Source organism: Venustampulla echinocandica (genome assembly GCF_003357145.1).
Source record: "Venustampulla echinocandica strain BP 5553 chromosome Unknown scaffold_2, whole genome shotgun sequence".
Lineage (NCBI taxonomy): Eukaryota > Fungi > Ascomycota > Leotiomycetes > Helotiales > Pleuroascaceae > Venustampulla > Venustampulla echinocandica.
Window position 1 is genome coordinate 3,242,351 of NW_022474207.1, and position 23,733 is coordinate 3,266,083.

A 23,733-nucleotide genomic window follows, 5' to 3' on the forward strand; every position below is an offset into this window, starting at 1 on the left:
TCTTCCACCGCTCCCATCTTTTCCTCGAAGAGTGGAAGAGTACCGTGGTTGCAACGCATGGGCTGGGGGGCGCGCCATGCTGGATTGAGCTTAAACAGCAGTGGCAGCCAACGGGAGCATTGTGGCATTGTGGCATTCAAGCATTGTGCGGGGGGTCAACCACAGGACGACCACCGCAAGACCGCCGGGTGGGAGATTGGGAGATGGGGAGATGAGCGACAGGGCGAGACTGGAAGAGGCTGCAACACCGCCGGCGCCCTCGAAGCGACCGGCCAGTGAGGGCGATGCCAGGATTCCAGGGAGCACAGTACCGGGCCCCGGGGGATGGCGGTTGCGCTCCGAACCGAACCCTTTCGTGGGATGAATGATGGGATGGTGGGATCATGATCATTATTATTATTGTTGTGACGAGAGCAACGCCATGTGCAGCATCAGCAGCATCAGCAGCATCAGCAGCAGCAGCAGCGCCTTCGCCTCCGTACAATATTCTCCGTCCTGGCCAGGTCTTGTCCTCCGCCCTCCACTCACGGCGCCCGTTATTCTTATTGTTTTCCCAAGGTGAGAGCGGCGTGGCGGAGCGTGGGCTCAGGCTAAGCCAACGGCGCGGGACGCTGGCTTGTCCTTGAGACTGGCTTGACAAGTTGAGTCTTGAGTCCCGAGTCTTGCCTCTTGAGCCGTCGTCCTGGACTCCAAGGCTTGGAGTCCTGGACCCAGTACGAGCAGTAGGCGTCATGCAGCTTCATGCAATACTACAGTAGTCTCGAGCACACTGAGCACAAGCATGGAGTACTGTCTGTACAGAACACCCTGAGTACCACCTCCTTCGAGCGTGTCCTGCTCCACTGCACTAACACAGTAATACAAATACAATGCATACCGCGTGCTTTCTTTTTGCTCGCACGGTGACGGAGTACAGACCATCCCCGAGTATCTGCCGCGTTGAACGCGTACAAAAACACCGCCGAACAACTATGCACGACACGATGCTGTGCTACCTATTCAGGTACATATATCACGCGAAGGATCAATTGCACCAACTGCTACGTACGGAGCACGGCACGTATTCGAGTTGGCTTCTTCCTACGGGCTCACAGGAATCACAGCCCAAATTCTCTGTTGGCTGGGATGGATCTCATTCCCTGGTCTGACAGGACATGGCGGGCCCAGTCCCAGCACCTCGTGCCCCCCATTTTGCTCGTTTTCCCAAGTCCAGTTCAGGGGAAACTGCTGATCGTGACCGTCGATCTATCAGTAACTGAGCAATGGCCTCGGAACGCACCCGATCAACCGAGGGCGACCGGCGACGAGAAGATTAGGGTCTTGACACTTGTCCCTGGTTAATTACTTTTTTATAATACGGAGTCGGAGATCAGCCCCACAAGGCAACCAACTTGTTACAGATTTACAGAATTTCTTCATCCGATTTAAGCCTCAACAGGCTCGTTGCTGATGCCTGCACGCTAGCATGACGTGATTGGCCTGTTAGCAGACTATCACATTTGAGGTGCACGCAGATGCACATTGAGAACACTATTCGGAGGAACATCGAGTCAAAACTAACCCATCAATGTTGAGCGACTGCGGACGAGTGCTATCAGATGCTTCAGATGAGCAGGATAGACACTGCGGGATGTCTGGGAGAACCCGAATGAAATGGGGCAGAAGGCTGCTTCTAAGCAGAAACCAGCCTAGTCATACTTCTGAACTTCTGTAAAACTACGTGTCTTGGCCATTGGAAACGCCGGAACAAGCCACATCCAAATCCACATGCTAGCGCGAGGCCTGCTGGAAGAGGAAATAGTCAGCCCCGAAGGACGAGTAGCCCAGCAAGACCCCTACAAACGAAGTGCTCCCTATGGAATATGTTTTCCTGGGGCATGTGGCATTGTAGGCGACGAGGCCGACAACGTGACAGGAAGTTGACAGGACTACGAGAGTTGTTCTAGGCTCGATCCGATATAACGATCTGCCAAATCATCGTCACTTCGAGAAAACAATATACAACGACCGCGGCTTGGGAGCAACGCCAAGGCAGGCATATGAACTCATGAGAAGCATTCTTTACGAGATCTTTACAAGAGTTCCTGGCTCACCAGCGACAACTTTGAACAAGAGATGTTGGTCATTGTACGCAGTATGACTTGTTGCTCGATGTTGACCCCGGACTACTTCCGTGTATTACTTCGTACTTCGTATATAGGCTACTTTTCATCCTCTCGCAAACCCTGTGAGGCACAAAGTCGCCTCCACAGCTTTCCAAACATGGTTCGCAGTTTATTTTAGGCGATACTCACTCACCAGTTGCACCCGAGGGTGATGGATGAGCCCCCGTGTAGTTGAACTAACGTGACCCTGCAGATTTCCTTGCAAAAACTTTTGATTAAAATCTTTCGAGCCCGTTCCGAAACGTTTGAAAGCTTTGACGCCGTTGAACGATCAAGATTCAAGTCTCAGGAAACGGACCGGGAGAAGAATGATTAAATCTAATTGATACTACGTACTCCAGGGAGGATACTCGTTCAATCGCCAATATATTATCACCAAACCGGTTATGATCCTCAAGATACCCGCACTGTTCACTCCCGGCTATCAACTCCAGATCGGAGTTTTGATATAATCGGTGTCAAAGCACATCAGCCCGCTCCAGGAGGTATGGGGACGGTATTCGAGCCGTCGCACGCTCTCAGCTTCTTCGAGTAATAAGTCCTATCCCTAGTTTGTGGCACATACCCCGATCTACTTCCATAAATTCCCAAATACCAAGTTCTCGACTCTCAAGCAGTCAAGATATCCCCCAATATCTACGTAATCTCGAGTGTCATCATGTATGATGCAGTCATGTCTCTCTCATCAGACCCGGATTTCTGGTTTTGCTAATCATTTCAAGCAAGACCACATGCCACTACTGTACGAGGTACATGCCCTGGGTACATGAGTACAGTAGTAGTACATAGCAATGTTCCCCTATCTAACCACAGTTAGATCGAGCAAGCATCTCACAGACCAAGTCATGATTGCTGACCCCGTTTCCCGGCGTCTGCTGGCCGGCACCCAAATAACAATAATGGTAGGTTGGCGACTCTGCCCCTTTCTCTTATGATCTATCTAACCGGCACCCTCACCCGGAAATTACACCCAACAGCCGATTTGGGACAAGGAAAGCCCCGTGCGTTTCATACTCCAAGCCATGTTGCCGCCATCCCGGTCGCGGCTTCGTAAACGCTCCCTGTCGTCGCTGGTCTGTTTCCTCTGCATTGTGAACTTGGGAATTGTTTATGAACATTAAAATAAAGTCTTGGCAAAGGCATAGTGCCTGCAGGGAGCCGCGAATATGAAGCACGAAATGCAATCAATATCAGCCAGAACAGCTTGCCGTCGTCGCCACGTCACAATATTCGAGGCTGCAGCAACACACATGAGGGGAATATCTTCAATATATAAAAAAGGATCCAATCCCGTCGAAGAGGATGAATTCATAGGACCGATTCAATATTGCAAACAGCGAGTGCTATTGGATGCCGAATCTCCTTGCTATCTCCGCGAAGCCATCTTCTTCCGCTGTCACCCACATGTCAACCCAACTCTTTGCATTTGTGTAATCCTCGGAATCAGCCTTCCAGTCCTCCTCGTCTTTCCTCTCAACATAGATTGTTTTAAACCCGCAAGCCCGGGCCGCCTTCAAATCATTCAGATGCGCAGCTACCATAGCCACTTCTCCCGGTTCCAATCCCATTGCCATTGCTGCACCAAGATACACGTTGGGATGTGGTTTATACGCTTTGAAGTCTGCACCAGACTGCAGTTTCTTGAAGCCAAGGTCCCCGTGCTTGTCCAGGTCTTTCAAGAGTTCCTGGTTGCCATTCGACAAGGTCGAAGTGACGAATCTCGTTCCTAACATCCGTATCCCACGAGATGAATCAGACCAAGGGTCAAGGAAGTGCCAGATAAGGCTCAGGTCTTCGGCCTCGTCATCCGAGTATAGACCCTCGAGATTCCATTTCTTCAGGAGCTCGAGGAGACTTAGATGATGATGGGTGTCGATGTCTCTCCACTCGCTTTCACCGGGGATAAAGCTCTTAGTAAAGTGTTTATAACTGTTCCTCCATTCCTGTGCAAAATCGGCCCAGTCTGTATCAGTCAAGTCGGATAGACGGTACCGGACGTTTGGGGCGAGCTCTGCTGATCTTGAGGACGAAGAGATCTTGGCCGCAGCGCTGTGTATAAGGGTATATGTAACAGTCTTCCTCCAATTGACTATAAATAATAATCAAATTAGTGAACGCATGTATGAGGTATTTTGACAATAACGAGAGCTCCATCTCCATTCTCATGAAGATTATCTTCTGTCGTTTTTCTCTTGGGATATGCCTTCTCAAGGCATGTTATACGAACTAAGTATTATATATAATAAAGCATCTTGTAGCCGACTTACCTACGGTGCCAAAAACGTCAAAGGTCAATGCCTTAGGAGGGTTCCGAATGATATCGTGTGATGAGGACATGGCTCGCTGAACTCACGTAATTGCGATAGATATGCCGCGCCAGCTAAAATAATACACAAAACTCGAGCGAAGAAACCGCAAAGCAAATGGTGAGATAAACTACATATATCCTCTCAATTCACGCGAAGTCAAGTCAAAGCTAAGGAATATAAGATAGGTAGGTATGTTATTGCCCTTCACTGGTTTTGCGCTGGCGGATTGCGGGGAACAACCGACCCGTCCCCTCCCGCTCCGTAGAAACTCCGAGGCAACGTCACTCGATGTCCACATGTGGTGTCCTGTACGAACATGAACATAAATTTGCCAAGTCTTTCCAAACTCCCATAATTGAATGAAGCGACTGATTCTTGGCATCATACATCATTAGAGGGTGGTACAGCTATACACAATATCGCAGGACGTGTAATCCTACATATACGGTCGGAATGCCCCAAGGGAGTCCCCACATATACACCTCAGATCAAACGTCATGACCGGTCCTCACCTCCTCAGACTTCGCCACAACCCTGATATCAAAGCGATTGGACCCGTCAAACCTCTAAATCCTACGTTCATAGAACACCCTTTCGTTTACCTATCCCGCAAGGTTTCGAGTGAGGAGCATCTCGGAGAAGATGGAGATTCTGGCCCTAAAGCTGGAAAGCCAGAAGTGCATGAAGTCCACGCCAAGGGCTTCCATAGATATTTCTCGACCCGTGATAAAAGAAAGGGTAGGGCAGCAAACCCCAGATCATTCTCTCCTTGTAATACTTTTGAGCTAATATATCATGTGCCTTCTAGCTCGACATGCTGTTATTGTGAATCCCGCAGTTACAGACAAGACAAAATATATAGCGCCTCCCCCAACGAATACATTCCGTGCAACGATGCAGGGAATATGGCGCATGTGTACAAAATATCCTTACTGGAACGTCTCGTATCTCGTTGCAGTTGTGTTTACTCTCGGATCTGTGAGTGTCCTTTGAATATCATATTTTCCTTCTCACTGACATTTAACTGTGTAGGTAGTATGGTGCATTAATGCCTTCTTCGGATGGCTTCCCCTAGTAAGGCCATCTACGGAGTTTCCGGGTGAGACAAACTATGGTACCGGTATCACCGCTTTTATCGGGGCAACTATTTTCGAATTTGGATCGTTTCTGTTGATGATCGAGGCAGTCAACGAGGATGAGGCTGATTGCTTTGGATGGGCCCTGGAAGAGGTCATTGATGAATCCGGATTGTTCCGAGTCAGGGCGCATGACTGCAGCCGTCGTGATGAGGAAATGACAAGGTTTCCAAAGAAACAATTCCCTTCAAAAGGTTGGGCTCCAATTGAAAATGAGGCTCAATCACTTACATGATTGCTTAGATGACCCCGTTAAAGGCATGGAAGGAAGTGAGAAACGGCCCACTCGTAAATGGGTATGGTTACCTACTTGGCATGAACTACGGACGCACTACTTCAGAGAAATTGGCTTCCTTGCTAGCCTCTCTCAAACGATAGGTTAGTCTCACAATTGATTTGTATATCAAGTTGCTCACGCATGGGCTTAGGTGCAACTATCTTCTGGATTGCAGGTTTCACAGCTTTACCTCCTCTCAGCAAACATTTTTCGACAGCCGCTGAGAATGGAGCTTTTGTAAGTTTGACTCAGCTTGCTCTACACGTTATTATTGCCTTCTTATAGCTCATCCGGCTATTCTGATGTTCTCATTGCACTTCTCAAAACACCTTACATTTACTCATACATCTGTTGCCCGCGGAGATATGCTATGGTTATCACTTACTAAATATTTGATCTAGTGGCTCCCACAAGTCATCGGAGGGGTAGGATTCATCATATCAGGCGCACTCTTCACAATTGAAACTCAAAAGAAATGGTACATTCCAGCCCCGCGGGTCTTAGGGTAAGCATACTCCGACTATTAAATCTAGCCCACTTAACCTGTTACTAAACCTCTCCTAGTTGGCATGTTGGATTTTGGAACTTTATAGGGGGAATCGGATTTACGCTTTGCGGCGCTCTTGGATTCGCGACCCAACATAGTGGCGTTGAGTATCAATCATCGTTAGCTACCTTCTGGGGATCCTGGGCTTTCTTGATCGGTAGTGTGATCCAGTGGTATGAATGCTTGGATACTCATCCGGTTAAGGAAGAGAAAGTGAAGGAGAGCTAGACTCCATTCAACCTTACGGTTTATATTGGAATTGGTGTTTTGATAATGTAATGCAAGAGTCTCGGATCACGCAAGGTGTCGCAACTATACCTCTAATAACGGTATTAAAAGGGAATGGAGTTTAAAAGGCTGGTGGAATTTGAGAACTTGACTTTAGAAGAAATTTGCATCAAATACATTTAATATCGAGACGCTGGGATTCCTAGTATTTCAACTGACAAAGTTTTCCAATACTGTCAACTTCTTTCCCAAGACCAATCCATAAGCCAATTACTCCGTCATCGCGCCCCAAGAGCACATATTACGCCTCTTATACTTTCCTACGCCGCAACCTTGCCCTTTGATATGCGTACAACCTGCCTATCTCACTCACGGAACAATTCACACCGTCAAGTAAGCCGGAAGCGGGCCGACGCGCATCTCAACATTTTCCTCCCGTCTCCCGGGATATCGGTATTTATCCTCCCGCCCGTTGTGCTTTGCTTTTTGGTTTCGCATCAATGAAGAGCAAAATCCGACCGCTGGCATGCCCGTTCGCCGTTTGATATGCATTGTCGGGTTTTGCTTTTGTGTATCCTGAGAGCTATATGGAAGTTACGGCAGGTACTCCGTAGGTACCTATAGGTACCTCTCATTGGGGAGATTCCCAGAAACCGCTTTCCAAGTCTAGGCTCTTCTTCCCTTCCCAATATTGCTAGCTACACATGGTGTGGATATCAGCTGATTATTACACAATCTAAGTACCTTGTCTAAAGCAAGATATGACGGAATAGAAACCGCCAGCTTTGCTAAACCAATATACACCTTATATATACAAACCCCGTGATCCGCTAGCCCTGCGTCCAGGACACCCACTCAGACGCCAGTGGGTCCAAAAGAGGAACCGGCCCTCCCGCCGCTTTTCCACCGGCTCATGAGAGAGAGAAATGTGAAGCGTGGTGTGTGGTAGCCTGGTAGGTGTCCTGCTCGTGCATGAGGGTTGGTTCGTGCAGTGCAGCAGTGCATGGTGCGATGCGTTGCGTTCCGTTGCGAAGCGCGGACGAGCGAGTGATCCTATTTTCCTTTTTCTTCTATTTTAATTCTCGTGGGGGAAGGACGTGGGAGCCGAATGGGCTTGAGTCAGCAACTTGGTTGTTATATTTAGTGGTTTATGTGTAGGATGGGAGGATTTTTATCTATTCTGGCGTGATGGATTTGGATTCCTTTTGGGAGATGAGTTTCCCTGTTCCTGGAGGAGGAGAAGGAAAGATAAGAAGAGACGAAGAGAGGTATTACGTACAGTACCTAGGTATCTATGTACCTATAGGACGGAACATAGCTGATGTGAATATTCCTTCCCGTGGGGCTCGGGTTTGAATCCCTCGGGGCAAAATTCGAAACTCCTGTCCTGTACCGCACATATCTGCCACGCGGATGAATGAAAAGGTGGGTGCCGTCTCTCGGGTCCGCCGACCTCCCATAAAGAAACACACAAATCACTAAAACGATCGGCGGAGTTCCCAATTCCCGAATTGGCCAATATACGCAGCAATAGCATCCTTCATGTATACCTACCTAACCTCCTCCGCATACCGAGGGGTGGCATTCCCATCAACTCGATACATGGTTCCTAACCCCGTGCATGGTGATACCAGAGGAGTGAAAGACATACCTAGGTAGATACATAGGTGCTTCGTTCATACAAACAACCAACAACAACCAACCTCTTTTATTCTTCGTACTCCCCCAAATATCTGCGCGACTTTTTAACCTTCCCCAGCCCGAACGCCACACATTTTGTCTGTTTGATGCCTGAATCGAATGTTTCGTTACACCGATGCCTAAAGATCGACCATATGGGAGAGCTGTTGAGTTTCTCCGTTTCTTGTTTGGTAGATTCTAATATTCTAGAGCCAGGGCTATACAGTACATGTAACGTACCTCTTTTCACGGCTTCATATAGGCACATGCGCATATCACATCTCCTAGCCGTTTGAGGCTTTTGTTAATTTCGATTTTGCTCTAGTTTTCAAGTACCTTTACCGTTTTTATATCTAATTCAAAGACTTATCTATTTCTTGTTGAAGGTCTCATTTTGGGGCTGGTTGGCCATACTCGATAGCTTATTTCGAATCTCAATTGATTAATTGGTTAACTTCTCTTAGACACATTGCAACCCCCATTACGAAGTATTGGCTGAGAAATTGCCAACATTTGGACTCCAATATACCACGACAATGTCCATTGCTGCAGAGCTTCATGCGATTCCTTCACAGGTCCATTCCACACCGCCGTGAATTGACGCAGTGGACGCCATTATTGCCTATTCCGCCCATCGCACGAATCATCCACTTCTTAATCTCTGAGAAGTCCCGCCTCGGTCCTTCTGGCGAAGCCATTGGCTTTGTGGCTGCAAATTTCCCGCAGAAATCCCCTCTTCCTGTGGGCTACGTAGGTACGTGTTCCTAAACTAGACCTAAGCACCAAGCAGGCACCTTCCGTACCACACCACACCTGCATAGCCGCCGTGCTGCTGACTCTATTACCTATGATGCACCAGAAGCGTCACAGCATCCAGCAGCCACATCACCAGCAATGGCACACATTTCGGGAAATCAAGGGATGGCAACCGCCAAAAGCCCGTGCACCGAGAGCCTCCCGGTCATGGCATGTGCTGAGTTTGGAGCTTATCGTTCTCTTGTGGGGTGATTTGTACCAAGGAGTTGGTCTTTTTAGCTCTTTTGGTTATAATACTATCCTTGTCTGGTTGTAGATATCGGGGGGCGTAATCTCCTTTGGTGGGCCTGATAAGACGACGTATCAAAAAAAAGCACAACTAAACCCGAGGGGTACAATACTAGTACTTGACATAGACATAGCCTCCAGCCCACGAATAATTTAATCCGATTATCAAAATAGCGCGGCAGCAATTCCGCCTCCCCTTAGCCTAGTTACACATGTAATTAGCATCTTGCAAATCGGACGAAGTATACTAGTTTAGGTAGGTAACACCACCCGAGCTATACTCAATTACCACGTTTATCACCGCCCTACGTTTAACCGTCACTTGTGGATGTACGCGTTCATCTGAGAAAGAGGAGAGCGAGGGATCGTATATGCACGTGCGAGTAATATAATCCCACGTGTTTGTACCGCTGTTCCTCCTTGCGGTTTTCTGTGCCTACCTAGGTAAAGTATGGAGACTGAGACATGGAAGTGAGGTAGATTCCAGGTATAACATACATGTACTTGCTTTTACCACGTGCTCCTGTAACCCCTTGCTCTTAGTTCAAAATCCTAAATCCTAAATCTCGAAACTCATAGCGGTCAAAGCCCTTCCACTACCAAGGAAATATATATATGTCTAAAGTCATTTATTTGCCCGTTATCTATGCCTATATACTTAATTCAGTAAATAGGCAGATAAGAAATCAAGGTACAATCTACAATGTATCACTTTTCTCCTCAATTCCCCCAATTTGCTCGTGCAACGGGAAGGTGATAGACCAGGCCGCAATGTTTCAAAGTACGACCGCGGCGCTGTGTGCGGCCCTTCGGCAGGCTGCATTAAATCCCATCAAGCTCTACATGGGGGGAACGGTTGGTTTTTGCTTTGGTACAGTTTGCAGTTGCCTTAGTTACTTGCTTGTTACCTTTCTCGGCCAGTCCGTTCCGATGGTTAAGCTAGGTATGAGGGAGGCTGGTTTCATGTACAATGTGGTAGAGAACCCGTCTTGGTACTTGTTACGACGGAATTAAGAATCTGACTATGGAGTGCATGCGGGATTTTCTGGTTAGAAAGAGAGGGGAAAAGATTGGTCTGTCGATCAAAGGTGGATAAATACATCGATTGCGTTCCGGGGACTCGGCGCGGCCATTTGTGATTTGCGTACCTAGGAGAGGGAAGATCGTTCACCGGCTAACAACGGGAACCATTATAGTTGGCTTGGAAGGGATGGTTGGGATTAAGGCGGGGGTTTCAAATATCACTTTGGAATAATTGTGTTAGAACCGTGGATTCTGTTTAAGAATTCTCGCTGCCCTGCGATAATATGCTGTCCGGCTCCATGTCCCTCTGCTCAGCTACTCAACCATTCACCCACTGCCCTAGTTTTTGCTCTTTATAGAAGTTTCATGCTAACCCATAAATTGATATCCCGTCCCTTTGCTCCCAAACATGGAACAATTTGCAGAAGAAGATGACGTGAGAAATTTATAAGTAAAGCCACATGAAAATATTCCCAAGAGATAACTAAACGCTCTCCGAAAATATTTCGCCACAGATAGAGCGGACAGGGCAGGAAGGAAGAAAAATGTTCCTTTCGTATAATTGAAATATAAGGGGTTTCGATAAATCGTCGGTACTCATGAATACGTACGCCATATGCCTCTCTTTTTGGTACTCCGTTCGCCAGGTTTAGGGTGAAATGTCGTGCAATCGCTGTAGGGAAGAAGGAAGAAGGATTTATGGGTGATGATGGGGTGATGTGAATAAGCTCGTACTTGTCGTGGGGCAGAGTTGCTAGAGCTGCTGAAAAGGGTCGTAAGTTTCATGCAAGGCCGTGGAGCAAGGACGCCGGAGGCTCTTGTCTAGCTAGATCATGAACCGATCATAATATGGTGCAGGTTCGTCCGCTGCGGCCGCTCTTGGGTTTATCTGAGCGATATATTCTTCCATCGCTTCGTGGTAGTCCGTCTCCGGACCCGGTTCGATGCCCCCTCCCGGTCCCTTCTCGTGATCTCGCATTGCTTTGCACTTGTCGTTGCCGACGCAGTTGCCTCACCACGTCATAGAAAGCTTTCTCGACATTGATATAATTCTTCGCCGAGGCTTCAACAAATTCACATCCCAAGTCTCGCGCTAGGGCATGTCCTTCCTGGGTAGAGACCTCTCGTTCTGTCACCCGATCGCTCTTGTTCCCGACAAGCATAATTGGGACTGGGGCTAGTGGCATAGTCGAGGACAATGGAGATCCTGGGTATGACGGCGAGGACGCCGAAGATTCCTTCACTCGCTGTATTTGGTTGTGGAACTTTGTGATCCGAGTAAAAGATGATCTCGAAGAGATGCTGTACACCAGCACGAACCCCTCCCCATCGCGGATCCATTGGTCTCGCAGGGCGGTATACTCTTCTTGGCCAGCTGTATCGAGGACTTCTAACATACATGATTGACCATCGATGACCACTTGCTTCCGGTAGGAGTCTTCGATTGTGGGATCATACTGCAAAAAGTAAGTATGGGCTCTCAAGCGGTTGCGGGCTGAGCATGGGGATGGGGCAGGAGGGGGTGCAGGAGATAGAACTTACTGTTTCCACGAAATGTTGGAGAGTCAATTGTATGGTCAAGGCAGTCTTGCCCACGCCTCCATCTCCTAGTACCACCAGCTTATACAGCACCATCTTGCCCGCCATATTGCCCGCCATGATGAGAAAGTTGTTGTGTTGTGGGGACGAGGGGTTGGAGCAGGAGATTGAGAGCAGGCGGGGAAAAGAAGCTTCGCACTAGAGCAAATTCGTGGCAATCGCAGGAGCCGCGGGAATCGATCCGGCGCAATATAGATTAGAGGAGCAGTGTCCAAACGAGAATGGCAATATCAGGAGGAAGTTTGTTTTGGGTTGGGCTTGGGCTTGGGGAAGGTTCAGGTTGAAGAAGCTCGGACTTCCGCTTGTGGAGAGAATTAGGACGATAGGGCACCTCGTACCAGGTATGGGTAGTCGGGGCGAGGGTGGCCGATAGCAGAGCAGGTCGAGACGGAGCAGAGTGCAGTGCAGCAGAGTGGGCTGCGGAGGGTACGTAGTAGGGGCACAGCAGTAGACCACGACTCGGCGACTCGGGGTGAAGGGGGATGGGGTGGTGATGGGTGGTGGGTGGTGGGTGAAAGGTGATCGTCAGGGTCCAGCAAGAGGTAAGGTATAGGATAGTAAAGGCTTAAAGCGCAAGTTCTCCTCCTCTTTTGACGGTGGAAGAAGAGCTGTTTCGCTGGCGGCAGTTATCGGAGCTTGATGGAGGTTGATTTTGGGGGAGGAGGGGGAGGTTCAAGAGTTGTACTAGCTGGCACTAGCAGGCACTGAGGGGGTACTGGAACTGGTACTTCGGGGGGGATGTTCGTGCTATGTACAAGATAGCACCTGTCGTACTCTCGTACCTAGCCCGTACTTTGTCGTAGTGCTTCGTGCTTCTGCGTGCTTCGCCCAGCACAGCGAGCCCAGAGAGCCTAGAGAGCCCAGAGAGCACCGCACCAGCAGCCCCCAGCAGCGTGGGCGTAGCGTGGGCGTAGTGCGAGTAGCGGGCGACGGTGGTTCGCTCGTGGGGTCCAGACTCCCCTGGTCCCGTATGATATGTTGTTTCCAATAATGTTTCCGGGAGGGGAGGGGAGGGGAGGGAGGCGACGAGGAGGAGCCAGCCGTGGGAGTGGTGCACCGCTGTAGGCCGCCGACGGACAATAATCGACACAGGCAGACAGGTAAGTCAGTCAGTAGGTAGGCAAGAGAGGCAAGTATAACAGTGCTGGACCGTCTCCGGTGGGAGGTTTGTGGTACTTGTAAGGTGCCAGTAGCTGCCAGGTGCCAGGAGCTAGTTTGCAAGGGAAGTCAAGTTGCTGTTGTTGGAAGAACAGAGCTGCATCTGCATTCATTCCCCTACAGCAACCCCAATAAGCATGCTCCCCCCAGCACTGGCCTCAGGGCTTCGCCAAAGCGCCCAGCGCGATAAAAGCGGCGGCGGCCCAAGACGCCAACTCGATCATCAGGCGTCTGATTCGACTGGGTCGTCACAGGCAGCTCGCGGAAATCCAGGAATTGGCCAACGCTCCGAGGCCCGTCGACCTCGAAGCTCAAACGGACTCCTGGGTGGATGGTCCCCGAGAGTGCGGAGTGGGGTCCAGCACCTACCAAAGTGTATTTGAGCTCCTGCTGCTGCTGCTGATCCGGGTATCGTTATTAGATAGAGCTTGACCGCAGCCTATGATGTCTGTCTACACTGCAGCACATCAACGAGAGGGTCCAGGCGTGCGTGCAAACACCGAGGGTGCGGTGGGGGTACGAAGTATTGGGAAGAGGAGGGCCGTTCCGGACGCTGGCTGGTGGCTAGCATCAGAAGCACCACCGCAAGGTGCTGACGGGAGCAGCAGAAACGAGACGCATAGGATGGGAGGGAGAGGAATAATAAGAAGCAGATGCAAAAGCAGACATCCCAAGCACATCGTGTGCCACGGCAGAATCACCAATCCTCCCTAATTGCGCGGCGCGCCTGTGGCGTCTTATATATAGACTCCAACAGCTTAATTCACGGTCTTATTTGTGAGATTACTCAGACACCCAGTCCTCCAATGTTTTCACGCGCGGGTAATATCAATGGCAGCCAACTTCTCTCCTGCCACGCAAGCTCAGTGGCATGAGTGGTTTTATCCTCAATCAGGCAATAATGACTCGGCGCAGTGGAGGGTTGGGTAGCTTTGAGGGTAGCTTTGAGGATTGGAGGTGGGATGTATTATATTGTCCTGAGGGTGCTCTGAAAGACTGATACTACGTCCTCTATTGAAACATGGCAAGTCACAGTTGGAAGCTTAGCTGCTTAGCTGCTTAGGTGGCCATTGGTGGGCAGACTTCGTATACAGAACGACGGAGGATGCTACGGAGCTTTGATATCATGTTCTATTTGGATGACATCAATGCTAACTACTGGTAAGGTAAGCCACCACAAACTAGCCTCTATCCGGATATCATCTCCCCAGAGGGCGCCGGGTTTCCCAATGTACGCCATCCCAAGTCCCTCCAAAGAAGTCAATATACACATAAGAAATTCAGTCATGTCGTGTCAGCTAGATACGGGCAATGGCCAGATCATCACAAGATTTGTAAATGGATTCTCAATAGTGAGACCATCGATAGGGTATTGGGCCTATCCCTCTTTCACCTCGTGCTCATCCCCAAACGGGGTGCTTCCCCTACTTTCGTCGCTGTCTCCTTTTGACTCCTTGACAACGCTTAGGCCGCCGTTGCTGGTATGCCGCGGTGACGCTGGGTCACCAAAAGGACCTTGTGCCATCGTTGGGGTGTCGTCGATGATTGTGATGGCGTTCGAGTCGCGGGGAAGTAGACTCTGGCGAGATTCTTCTTGTGCTGAAATCGGATCTTGAGACGCCACCTTCTTCGGACCAGATATTACTCTGACGACCTGAGGTCTTACTTGTGTTGCAGCATTGGCATTGCTCAAGAAGGTCGAGCCGACAGAGAAAGCTGGGCTTGGAGGACGGTTTGTTGCGTATTTGTCATAATCCACGCTCGGCACAGGAGGGGTAAGGTCGCCTGGTGAGTTGCCACCCGCGGATTTGACACTCACGACTGCAGCCTTTCCTCTGATCACGGTTTGTGCGGGTATAGGAGAGACTACGGCATTCTTCCCGTAGATGGTCGACGCCACACTAGTCCTGGCATAAGAAGTTCGATCGCTGATGCCCGAGTAGGTCGAGTCCCGGAGGTCGCCAGGCATAAAGAAGTGCTCTTGCTCGTATCTTGGAGTGCTGGAAGCCGACGACAGGGCAATCGGAATTGGCGGGACTGGAGGTACCAGAAGGCCGGGGGTGGACGGGGCCGATCTATTCGTAACACCGGGAATATATGCAATTTGAATGATGTTCGAGGCGCGGGTCAAGACGGTCGAGGCGATCGAGCCAACTGTATGTGTCGAAGCCCTTGCATCTCGTCGCATCGTGAAATCCTTTTCTGCTGATTCCGTCTCTTCTTGGTTGTCTACCCAGCCCTCTTGCTCATACTGCTGCCGCTTCGTCTTGATACAGAATCTCCAAACGAGGTACGTGACTATAGCTATAGCCGCAAGGCCACCAATGACACCGCCTGCAATTGCTCCTACATTCGGGCCCGAATTCGATGATGCTACTGGTGTGGAGGTTGTCGAGGCATTTGGGTCAGCCAGGCATGCCGTCGTCTGACATTGGTCGCAAGTCGGTGGGATAACTCCGCAGACCTGGCCCGTTGGACATTGATCTGGGCAGGCTCCAGCCGCTGCATTATCGCACTTCACGCATCGTCGAAAGAGCCGCTCAAACGAGGCTACAGCTATGTTAGATCATGCTGGGGATTCGGCGGCTAGAGGTACTGACCTGGTTCAAGTAATGCCATAACAAGGATTGCAAGGGCGAGAGAACAATTAAATTACTGCGACGACTTCGGACGAGAGAAGCTATTGATATTGAGGCTGCGTATGATATCGGGGACCGTCGTGGATCGATCTGGTTTGAAAAGCGAGGTGGTGAATGGTAGACAAAAGGGGAACCTGATCAACAGACGTGGGGTGGAGCGGGTGGAGGTCGCACAGGCTGCGTGTATCTCGGATACACGGTGACACGATCTCCTGGTCTTGTGAGGTAAGATCCGGAGTCGAAGAAGGGAATTGTTCGAGGTTGCGGTGCGTTCCCGTCGTGGTGGTGGTAGATCGGGGAGTCGTGAAGGGGTCGGAATCCAGGCACAACGGACGCAGGAACGCTCAAGAAAGGGACAGTAAAACGAGTGTGGGGAGAGAACAAGCTCTGTGGATACGGGGAATTGGACGCAATCTAGCGTTTGTCCACTACATCGATGGCGAGCGAGGCAGATCTCGACGACGAGAGTTGTATTCTGCCAGAGTTGGGGGTGGAGCGATGGTTGAGGGAAGGATGGATTGTTTGGTGTTTGGTGCAACGGGGATCGGTTTCGAGGGAAGCGATTGACGATCAGCGAGCGGGCGACCCTTTCTTCTACTGTAGCGCAGCCTGTCCAGAGTCGGTAGCCTCTGTACTTCCGTCCGCGTGTGCTGGGCGATGGGGGCCCTTCTGGGGCCTCTGGCGGCCTTCGGGGCCTTCGGGGCAGGGCCTGGGGGGTTGGCGGCGCTGGTGATTGGCAGCCCGGCGCCCAGATGGCCAGCAGGCACAAAGGATGAATCTCGTCTTAATAACCTAATTTGAGGGGTCAATGCAGCTCCTGCCAGCCATTGGACCCCGACACCGCCGCATCATGTATTGGTTTATATGTTATATTGCGCTCGTTATGTATGTACGGAGTATACCCTTCCATGAGGCGTGGGCCTTGAGCACGTTGAAAACCCAGAGCAGCATCTGATTGCGGAGAAACCTGACGACAGATCTCCTCCGCGATCTGCGGAAGAGGATATCCTGATCCTTGATTAAACCCGTTCTTGATCGCTATCAAGAAGACGAGTCGCTGCAAGGGAACGCCTGGGAATGTAGGGAACTGCGCCACGTTACTGCTGCGTAAGCACGGGGCTGGCTACAGATACAGTATCATCTTCTGTCACGTTTATTCAAACAGTACACCAGAGCCAATACTCTGTACTTGAGTACAAGTACTGACAGAAGCCCCGGAGCCAAGGACAGCTGGCGCTGTGATAGTCCGATGTATGATATCTGATATCCAATATCTACGAAGTATATCCTGAGCTTGCCATCACCAGTATCAGGTATATTACAAACCCGCTCCATAAACAGTGGTATAGAGTATCGACCGCAAGGTTCCTACCCCGCCCACGATACATGGGCATTTCCAGCTTCCAAGAGCCGCAAGTTCTTCAAGCCAGGCCAGGTTTCAAAGATAAATGAATGGCCCAGTACAGCACAGTCGGAGAAGCAGAATCAAACAAGTAGCCAGAGCCCCCGACGTGGCTACCTAGGTACCTAGGTACCCAGTCAGTTACAGGAGTTCAGTGTCAATATTCCTTAGCACTCAGCATATTTAGTAGTGCTTGGTCGAGTAGGGCGTTCAGGTGTTCAAATACCCTACAAGGCAGCTTCTAATAAGCTACTATTCATACTGAGCACATTCTCCTGGAGCTGAATGGCTCTGGAGCTTAACTAGCTTCCCGTCATCTCGTTGCACATACCAGTCGGAAAACCCGATCTTATCCAAGGGTACGCGTCCACTGCTGACATATATAGTCACGTGTTAATACTGACTTTGTCGATATTTATGTTTCAGCGATAGTATGTATATTTCAGCTTAAAACTCACGGAATCTAATTAGAGTTCACTAATTAAGTTGGAGAGCTGGCAACCATCCACCGGCAACCATCTGTCGGCTCGGGTCGTAAAAGTTTGTGTCACGTGATCAAGTCTCCACCTCACCAGGCACCTGACTCAACCGAGGTGCGATTGTACAAACTCAAAGAATGTTTACTTAGGTATTTTACCTATAGGTACCGGTACCGTTCCCAGGGTTTATAATGCGGCTCTATGCTGTAGATTCAACGGGTGCAGGCTGTGGATCCTCGCACCATATCAATTCGATATTGACATTTGCGAGTACAGGCGGAAAGCCCTGGCTGAACGTTCGGTACTTAGTCCTGCCTGGCCAGTCCGGCACTGAAGTATCTATAAATAGCACCGCCCCTTTGCCGCTGAAAGTCCAAAAGGCCGTGAAGCAGTCTGTGGCTAAGGCAATGGAAGGGCTGAGCTATACTTCGTACATAATACTTCGCACAGAGCTTTATGGCGGGCTTAGGGTTGGGTCAATAGTACGAAAGTACTGCCTACCCCCGACATAGTGCAGAGCAGGAAAGCACGAAGTACTGTGCGTAGAACGAACGAAGGACTCTGTCTCTGTCTGTATACGAAGTGCTTCCTTGCAAGCTGATCGCGGCAAACATGCCAGAGACCCGCAGCGGGCCCAGGCAGGGGAGATACCAAACTGGGCTGCTGTTTCACCAAGTGCCTTTAATCTCTTCGAAATAGAAGCGGCCCCTGTCCAAAAAACCATGGATTCAGATCTTCGGGAGCTTTGGGAAGTTCGTAGAACGTAACTGTACAGAGGCACTGAGCCACTTGACTGCGCTGCAGGTAATAACCAAGAGTGAAATATTCTTCACAGGCCTTCCAGCTGTTTGAAGCCGTGTGATCCAATTGTCCACATTGCACCGCCTCGTTATTTGCAAGGTTGTCCTTCACAGCCGTGGCAGTAAAACATTCAAGCGAACAATCCCGGGCTCACCAGGCTCACGTACAGAAAGTCGTCAACACACAAGAAAAGGAGAGGACCCTCGAACACAGCCAGTGAGAGCGACCTGCATCAGGAGGAAATCAAATCTCACCCGTCGCTCGTTCTCTTAAAACTTATCACCACCTTCGTTCGTCCCTACAATTCTCCTCCAGCACTTTCTCCAACGCTGAGGATCGCTGTTCAGCTGAGCTGTCACGCTTCTGGTTACATGCATCTCGAGACCTTGGTTACACCTTCCAGACTCCGCCCTTAATCCGCCTCCTTTTCCATTCCATCACCAACGTTCTTTACAACATCCCATCAACCACGACCGGCACGAAAACCTCATAGCCTGCTCTCACCGTAATACGAAGACCGGATTCAATCCTCCATCATGGCTCACTCTGGCCCCGGAGGACCAAACGACCACAGACTCCAGGATCTTGCCCCTGCCGGAAGTGTAAGCTATCCATCTTCACTCCTTTTGATGAGTTCCATCTCTAAGTCTTGATATTAGTACCATAGGCCTCCCAGTGATGAAGAGGAAGGCAACCAGCCTCTGCTACATCAAGCTCCTGGACCCTTCAACAGCAGTCCCTTTGACGACCAACACCTTCGGGCCAACACCCCTCCTGTAAGACCAACGTCGACATATACCCTCAATGACTCCTACGCACGTCCTGATCTACCAACTACTCAACGTGGCGGATATGGCGGAGGCACAACCGCATACAATCCACCATCAGAGGAGGATATCCATAGCCGCACTGGTTCCCCCTTCTCCCGCGCGGATACAAGTTCGACTGAGGCATGGAGGCAGCGACAGGCTCCTGCAGCTGGTGGTCTCAAGCGGTTTGCAACCAGAAAAGTCAAACTTGTTCAGGGCAGCGTCTTGAGTGTTAACCATCCAGTGCCTTCCGCCATCAAGAATGCTATCCAGGCAAAATACCACCAAGAAGCGGACAGCGGGAGCAGCGAGGAGTTTACACATATGCGATATACAGCAGCAACTTGCGACCCCGACGATTTCACCTTGAAGAACGGTTACAATCTACGTCCAGCTATGTACAACCGCCATACCGAACTTCTCATCGCGGTTACCTACTACAACGAAGATAAGACGTTGACGGCGCGTACGCTACACGGTGTCATGCAAAACATCCGCGAGATTGTGAACCTCAAGAAGTCTGATTTCTGGAATGTTGGTGGTCCAGCTTGGCAGAAAATTGTGGTGTGTCTCGTTTTCGATGGTATCGACCCTTGCGACAAGGATACGCTCGATGTGTTGGCCACAATTGGGATCTACCAGGACGGGGTCATGAAGAAGGACATCGATGGCAAGGAGACGGTCGCTCATGTTTTCGAATACACGACGCAGCTATCGGTCACTGCCAATCAGCAGCTTATCCGTCCCACAGACGATAGTTCTAGCACCCTTCCCCCCGTTCAGATGATGTTCTGTCTGAAGCAGAAAAATAGTAAGAAGATCAACTCTCACAGATGGCTGTTCAACGCTTTTGGTCGTCTTTTGAACCCCGAGGTTTGCATTCTCCTCGACGCGGGAACTAAGCCTGGCACGAAGTCGCTCCTGTATTTATGGGAGGGTTTCTACAATGACAAGGACCTTGGAGGAGCCTGTGGTGAAATCCATGCTATGTTAGGCAAGGGCATGAAGAAGTTGCTGAATCCATTGGTCGCGGCCCAGAATTTCGAGTATAAGATCAGCAACATTCTTGACAAGCCCCTTGAAAGCTCTTTTGGGTATGTCAGTGTGTTGCCTGGAGCTTTCTCAGCTTATCGTTTTCGAGCGATTATGGGCCGGCCTCTTGAGCAATACTTCCACGGTGATCATACATTATCTAAGAAACTCGGCAAGAAAGGAATCGAGGGCATGAATATCTTCAAGAAGAACATGTTCTTAGCCGAGGACCGAATTCTTTGCTTTGAGTTGGTCGCTAAGGCTGGATCGAAGTGGCATTTGACTTACATTAAAGCCGCCAAGGGCGAGACTGATGTCCCCGAAGGAGCCCCCGAGTTCATTGGCCAACGTAGGAGATGGCTCAATGGTTCATTCGCAGCCAGTATGTACTCAATCATGCACTTTGGCCGAATGTAAGTTAAAACCTCTAACCATTTCTCTGGTACTCTTACTGATCATTCACAGGTACAAGAGTGGTCACAATCTTGTCCGGATGTTTTTCCTCCATATTCAGCTGCTGTATAACATCTTCAGTGTCTTCCTATCTTGGTTCATGCTGGCATCCTTCTGGTTGACGACCAGTATTATTATGGACCTTGTGGGAACACCAGTGGCCGCTTCCGATAAGACAAGTGAGCACAATGGCTGGCCGTTTGGTAACACCGCGTCACCCATCGTCAACACCATTCTGAAGTATCTGTATCTTGCATTTCTGATTGTGCAATTCATCCTCGCCCTCGGTAACAGACCCAAAGGATCAAGACTTACCTACATCATTTCTTTCGTGGTGTTTGGTTTCATCAATGCATATCTCATCGTTCTGTCCATGTATCTGGCCGTTCGTGGTATTAGTGGATCAAATATCGAGACGGATTCCGTTGGCAACTTTTTCAAGAGCTTCTTTGGATCATCGGGCGGCAACGGAGGAATTATCATCATCGCTCTACTGGCTACATTCGGATTATACTTTGTGGCCTCGTTCATGTACCTCGATCCATGGCATATGTTTACGTCGTTTGGGCAGTATCTGCTGCTCATGTCGTCTTACATCAATATCCTCATGGTCTATGCTTTCAGCAACTGGCACGATGTCTCTTGGGGTACCAAAGGTTCCGACAAGGCCGACGCCCTCCCATCTGTTCAGACGACGAAGGCCGACGGCAAGACTGCTGAGATTGAGGAAGTTGACCGACCACAGGAAGACATTGATAGTCAGTTTGAAGCTACAGTCAAACGCGCTTTGAAGCCGTTTATTCCTGTTCCGGAAGATGAGTCGAGAACTCTTGATGACTCGTACAAATCTTTCAGGACGAAACTCCTAATTTGCTGGATTTTTTCGAATGCTTTACTAGTAGTCGCAATTACTAGTGATAATGTCGACAAATTCGGTTTCTCTGTAAGTCCATCCATATTTTCAATTGACTAGAGCTTCGCCGCTAATCTATTCTCATAGTCCGAAGATGGTGCACAAGTTCGAACTGCCAAGTTCTTCACTGTCCTGCTTTATGCAACGGCTGTCCTGTCTTGCATCCGGTTCGTCGGGTGTATGTGGTTCCTCGGAAAATCTGGAATTATGTGCTGTTTCAAGAGACGCTAGGTCCGAATCAGAAGATTAAAAGCTGTTGTATTATTGAAATGAAACTGGTTCTTGGAATCTAATTTCATGGGCTCCGAAGCTCTGGATATAGGGGGTTTAAGGTCGCCGCAGTGGATCCTATTCGTGTACTTGGGGATATATTGGTCTTCGCATTTGTAGATAATGGCGTTTTTTTTCCACAAGTCATCAAGCGGTTGCGGCTCTCTTCTAAACGTTCGAATTATAATCTGGCTTGGAAATTGAATACCCATATGAAATAAATCACAAAGAGTCGCAGCATTATACATCCGATTTTCTTCACTTTGATGAGTCGGCTGGACCGAGAAAACCAGCTCTCTGCAGCCGATAATTAGTATTTAGATAGAGTACGTACGAACTTCAAAATGCAAGATTTAGAGAGTACCATATATGAACAATAAATTCGCGTGTTCGCAAAGCAAAGTTCATGCGCGCAGCCAGCCGGCATAGGGCGTGTGCCTGCTTGGTTGTTTTCATGACTATCCCTTGTCGTTATCGAAAAATGGATATTGTTATCTAAGGTCGCATCATCGTTGCCTCCTCGCCTTGCCACGGATCCAAACCTAGCACAACACAGCACACGAGACAACGGCATCCCCAAACTTCTACTGCACACAACATTATAATAGTACTCCTCTCAAGATGTTAAAGATATGGACGATGGTATGTACTAAACCCAACTTTCCGCATCTCTATTCCTACAAAGCTGAACACGCCGTTGACTCGTCGCAGAAACAAAAGCAGCAGCAGGACGCAAATGCGGATGCTGCTGCAGGAACAAGGAAGAAGAAAGTTACTGCAGCACAGCTGCGCGTCCAAAAAGGTATGAGATCTCGTTGCTCTGCTCTTGTTGCGCCTCAAATTGTGTTAGACTAACACATTCTGCGCCCAGATCTATCTGAACTCTCCCTACCTAATACCATGAGGACAAACTTCAAAGACCCAGACGACCTGCTGAACTTTGAGCTTACCATCGAGCCAGATGAGGGGATGTATAAAGGAGGGCAGTTTCATTTTTCATTCGAGATCAGCCAGGAATTCCCCCACCAAGCACCCAAAGTCCTTTGCAAGGAGAAGATATACCATCCGAACATCGACCTCCAGGGCAAAGTGTGCTTGAACATCCTACGAGAGGACTGGAAGCCGGTTTTAAATTTACAAGCTGTGATCGTGGGCCTACAGGTAAGGAGAAACCGCCCGTTGTTGGTAGTCTATAGGAACTGATGGGCAGCGTTTTAGTTTCTCTTCCTCGAGCCAAATGCATCCGATCCCCTGAATAAAGAAGCGGCAGATGATTTACGGTCGAACAGAGAAGGATTCAAGCGCAATGTTAGACAAGCTATGGGCGGCGGGATAGTGCGGAGTGAGGTTTTCGATAAAGTCCTGAAAACTCGGGAATAGGAGGCAGGAATCAGACGTGAGCATGCATTAGAAGTCCACGATTATATGGACATACGATATGGCATAATGAGGCGTTGAAGCGGGAAACTCCTAGGAGTAAATATAGTTGCTTCGTGAGATAAGGATAGAGTTTTAGTTTTGACACTGCGATCGAATAAACGCAGCGGTCCAGAAAGGACCGTTTCTGTATTGAACTCTGCAGCCACCTATATCAAGAGAGAGCGAACGTCAATAGATTAACCAAACCTTGATTTTTGCCCTTTGGGTTACTCCTGCTCATGTTTATAACGCCCACTCCTACACCGGACTGAAGATCTGAACAACTCTGGGGTTGTGGAAACACGGTCGGATGCACATTCGGGGACCCCTCCGCCACCTCGCCAGTTTCC

At 49.5% G+C, this 23,733-nt stretch overlaps 6 protein-coding genes across 6 annotated transcripts; 3 read left to right on the forward strand and 3 right to left on the reverse strand.

The window, feature by feature from the left end:
• Positions 1–3,508: 3,508 nt before the first annotated feature.
• On the reverse strand, positions 3,509–4,502 carry BP5553_05448 (Uncharacterized protein; the record flags this gene model as incomplete). Its single annotated transcript, XM_032014071.1, has 2 exons — positions 3,509–4,254; positions 4,433–4,502. The coding sequence occupies 2 exons, from the start codon at positions 4,500–4,502 to the stop codon at positions 3,509–3,511; spliced, it is 816 nt and encodes a 271-aa protein (XP_031870671.1).
• A 469-nt stretch (positions 4,503–4,971) lies between these two features.
• BP5553_05449 (uncharacterized protein) lies at positions 4,972–6,662 on the forward strand (the record flags this gene model as incomplete). The annotated part of the gene is made up of 7 exons (XM_032014072.1): positions 4,972–5,212; positions 5,283–5,452; positions 5,507–5,804; positions 5,854–5,988; positions 6,039–6,124; positions 6,289–6,392; positions 6,452–6,662. 7 exons carry the CDS (start codon positions 4,972–4,974, stop codon positions 6,660–6,662), a joined length of 1,245 nt encoding a protein of 414 aa, XP_031870672.1.
• A 4,589-nt stretch (positions 6,663–11,251) lies between these two features.
• BP5553_05450 (putative RAS-2 protein) lies at positions 11,252–12,068 on the reverse strand (the record flags this gene model as incomplete). Its single annotated transcript, XM_032014073.1, has 2 exons — positions 11,252–11,866; positions 11,952–12,068. The coding sequence occupies 2 exons, from the start codon at positions 12,066–12,068 to the stop codon at positions 11,252–11,254; spliced, it is 732 nt and encodes a 243-aa protein (XP_031870673.1).
• A 2,476-nt stretch (positions 12,069–14,544) lies between these two features.
• BP5553_05451 (Opy2 protein) lies at positions 14,545–15,785 on the reverse strand (the record flags this gene model as incomplete). The annotated part of the gene is made up of 2 exons (XM_032014074.1): positions 14,545–15,716; positions 15,767–15,785. The coding sequence occupies 2 exons, from the start codon at positions 15,783–15,785 to the stop codon at positions 14,545–14,547; spliced, it is 1,191 nt and encodes a 396-aa protein (XP_031870674.1).
• Positions 15,786–19,023: 3,238 nt separating this feature from the next.
• BP5553_05452 (putative chitin synthase g) lies at positions 19,024–21,925 on the forward strand (the record flags this gene model as incomplete). Its single annotated transcript, XM_032014075.1, has 4 exons — positions 19,024–19,089; positions 19,147–20,741; positions 20,794–21,724; positions 21,782–21,925. The coding sequence occupies 4 exons, from the start codon at positions 19,024–19,026 to the stop codon at positions 21,923–21,925; spliced, it is 2,736 nt and encodes a 911-aa protein (XP_031870675.1).
• A 660-nt stretch (positions 21,926–22,585) lies between these two features.
• BP5553_05453 (Ubiquitin-conjugating enzyme) lies at positions 22,586–23,344 on the forward strand (the record flags this gene model as incomplete). The annotated part of the gene is made up of 4 exons (XM_032014076.1): positions 22,586–22,606; positions 22,676–22,766; positions 22,836–23,125; positions 23,183–23,344. 4 exons carry the CDS (start codon positions 22,586–22,588, stop codon positions 23,342–23,344), a joined length of 564 nt encoding a protein of 187 aa, XP_031870676.1.
• Positions 23,345–23,733: the final 389 nt, after the last annotated feature.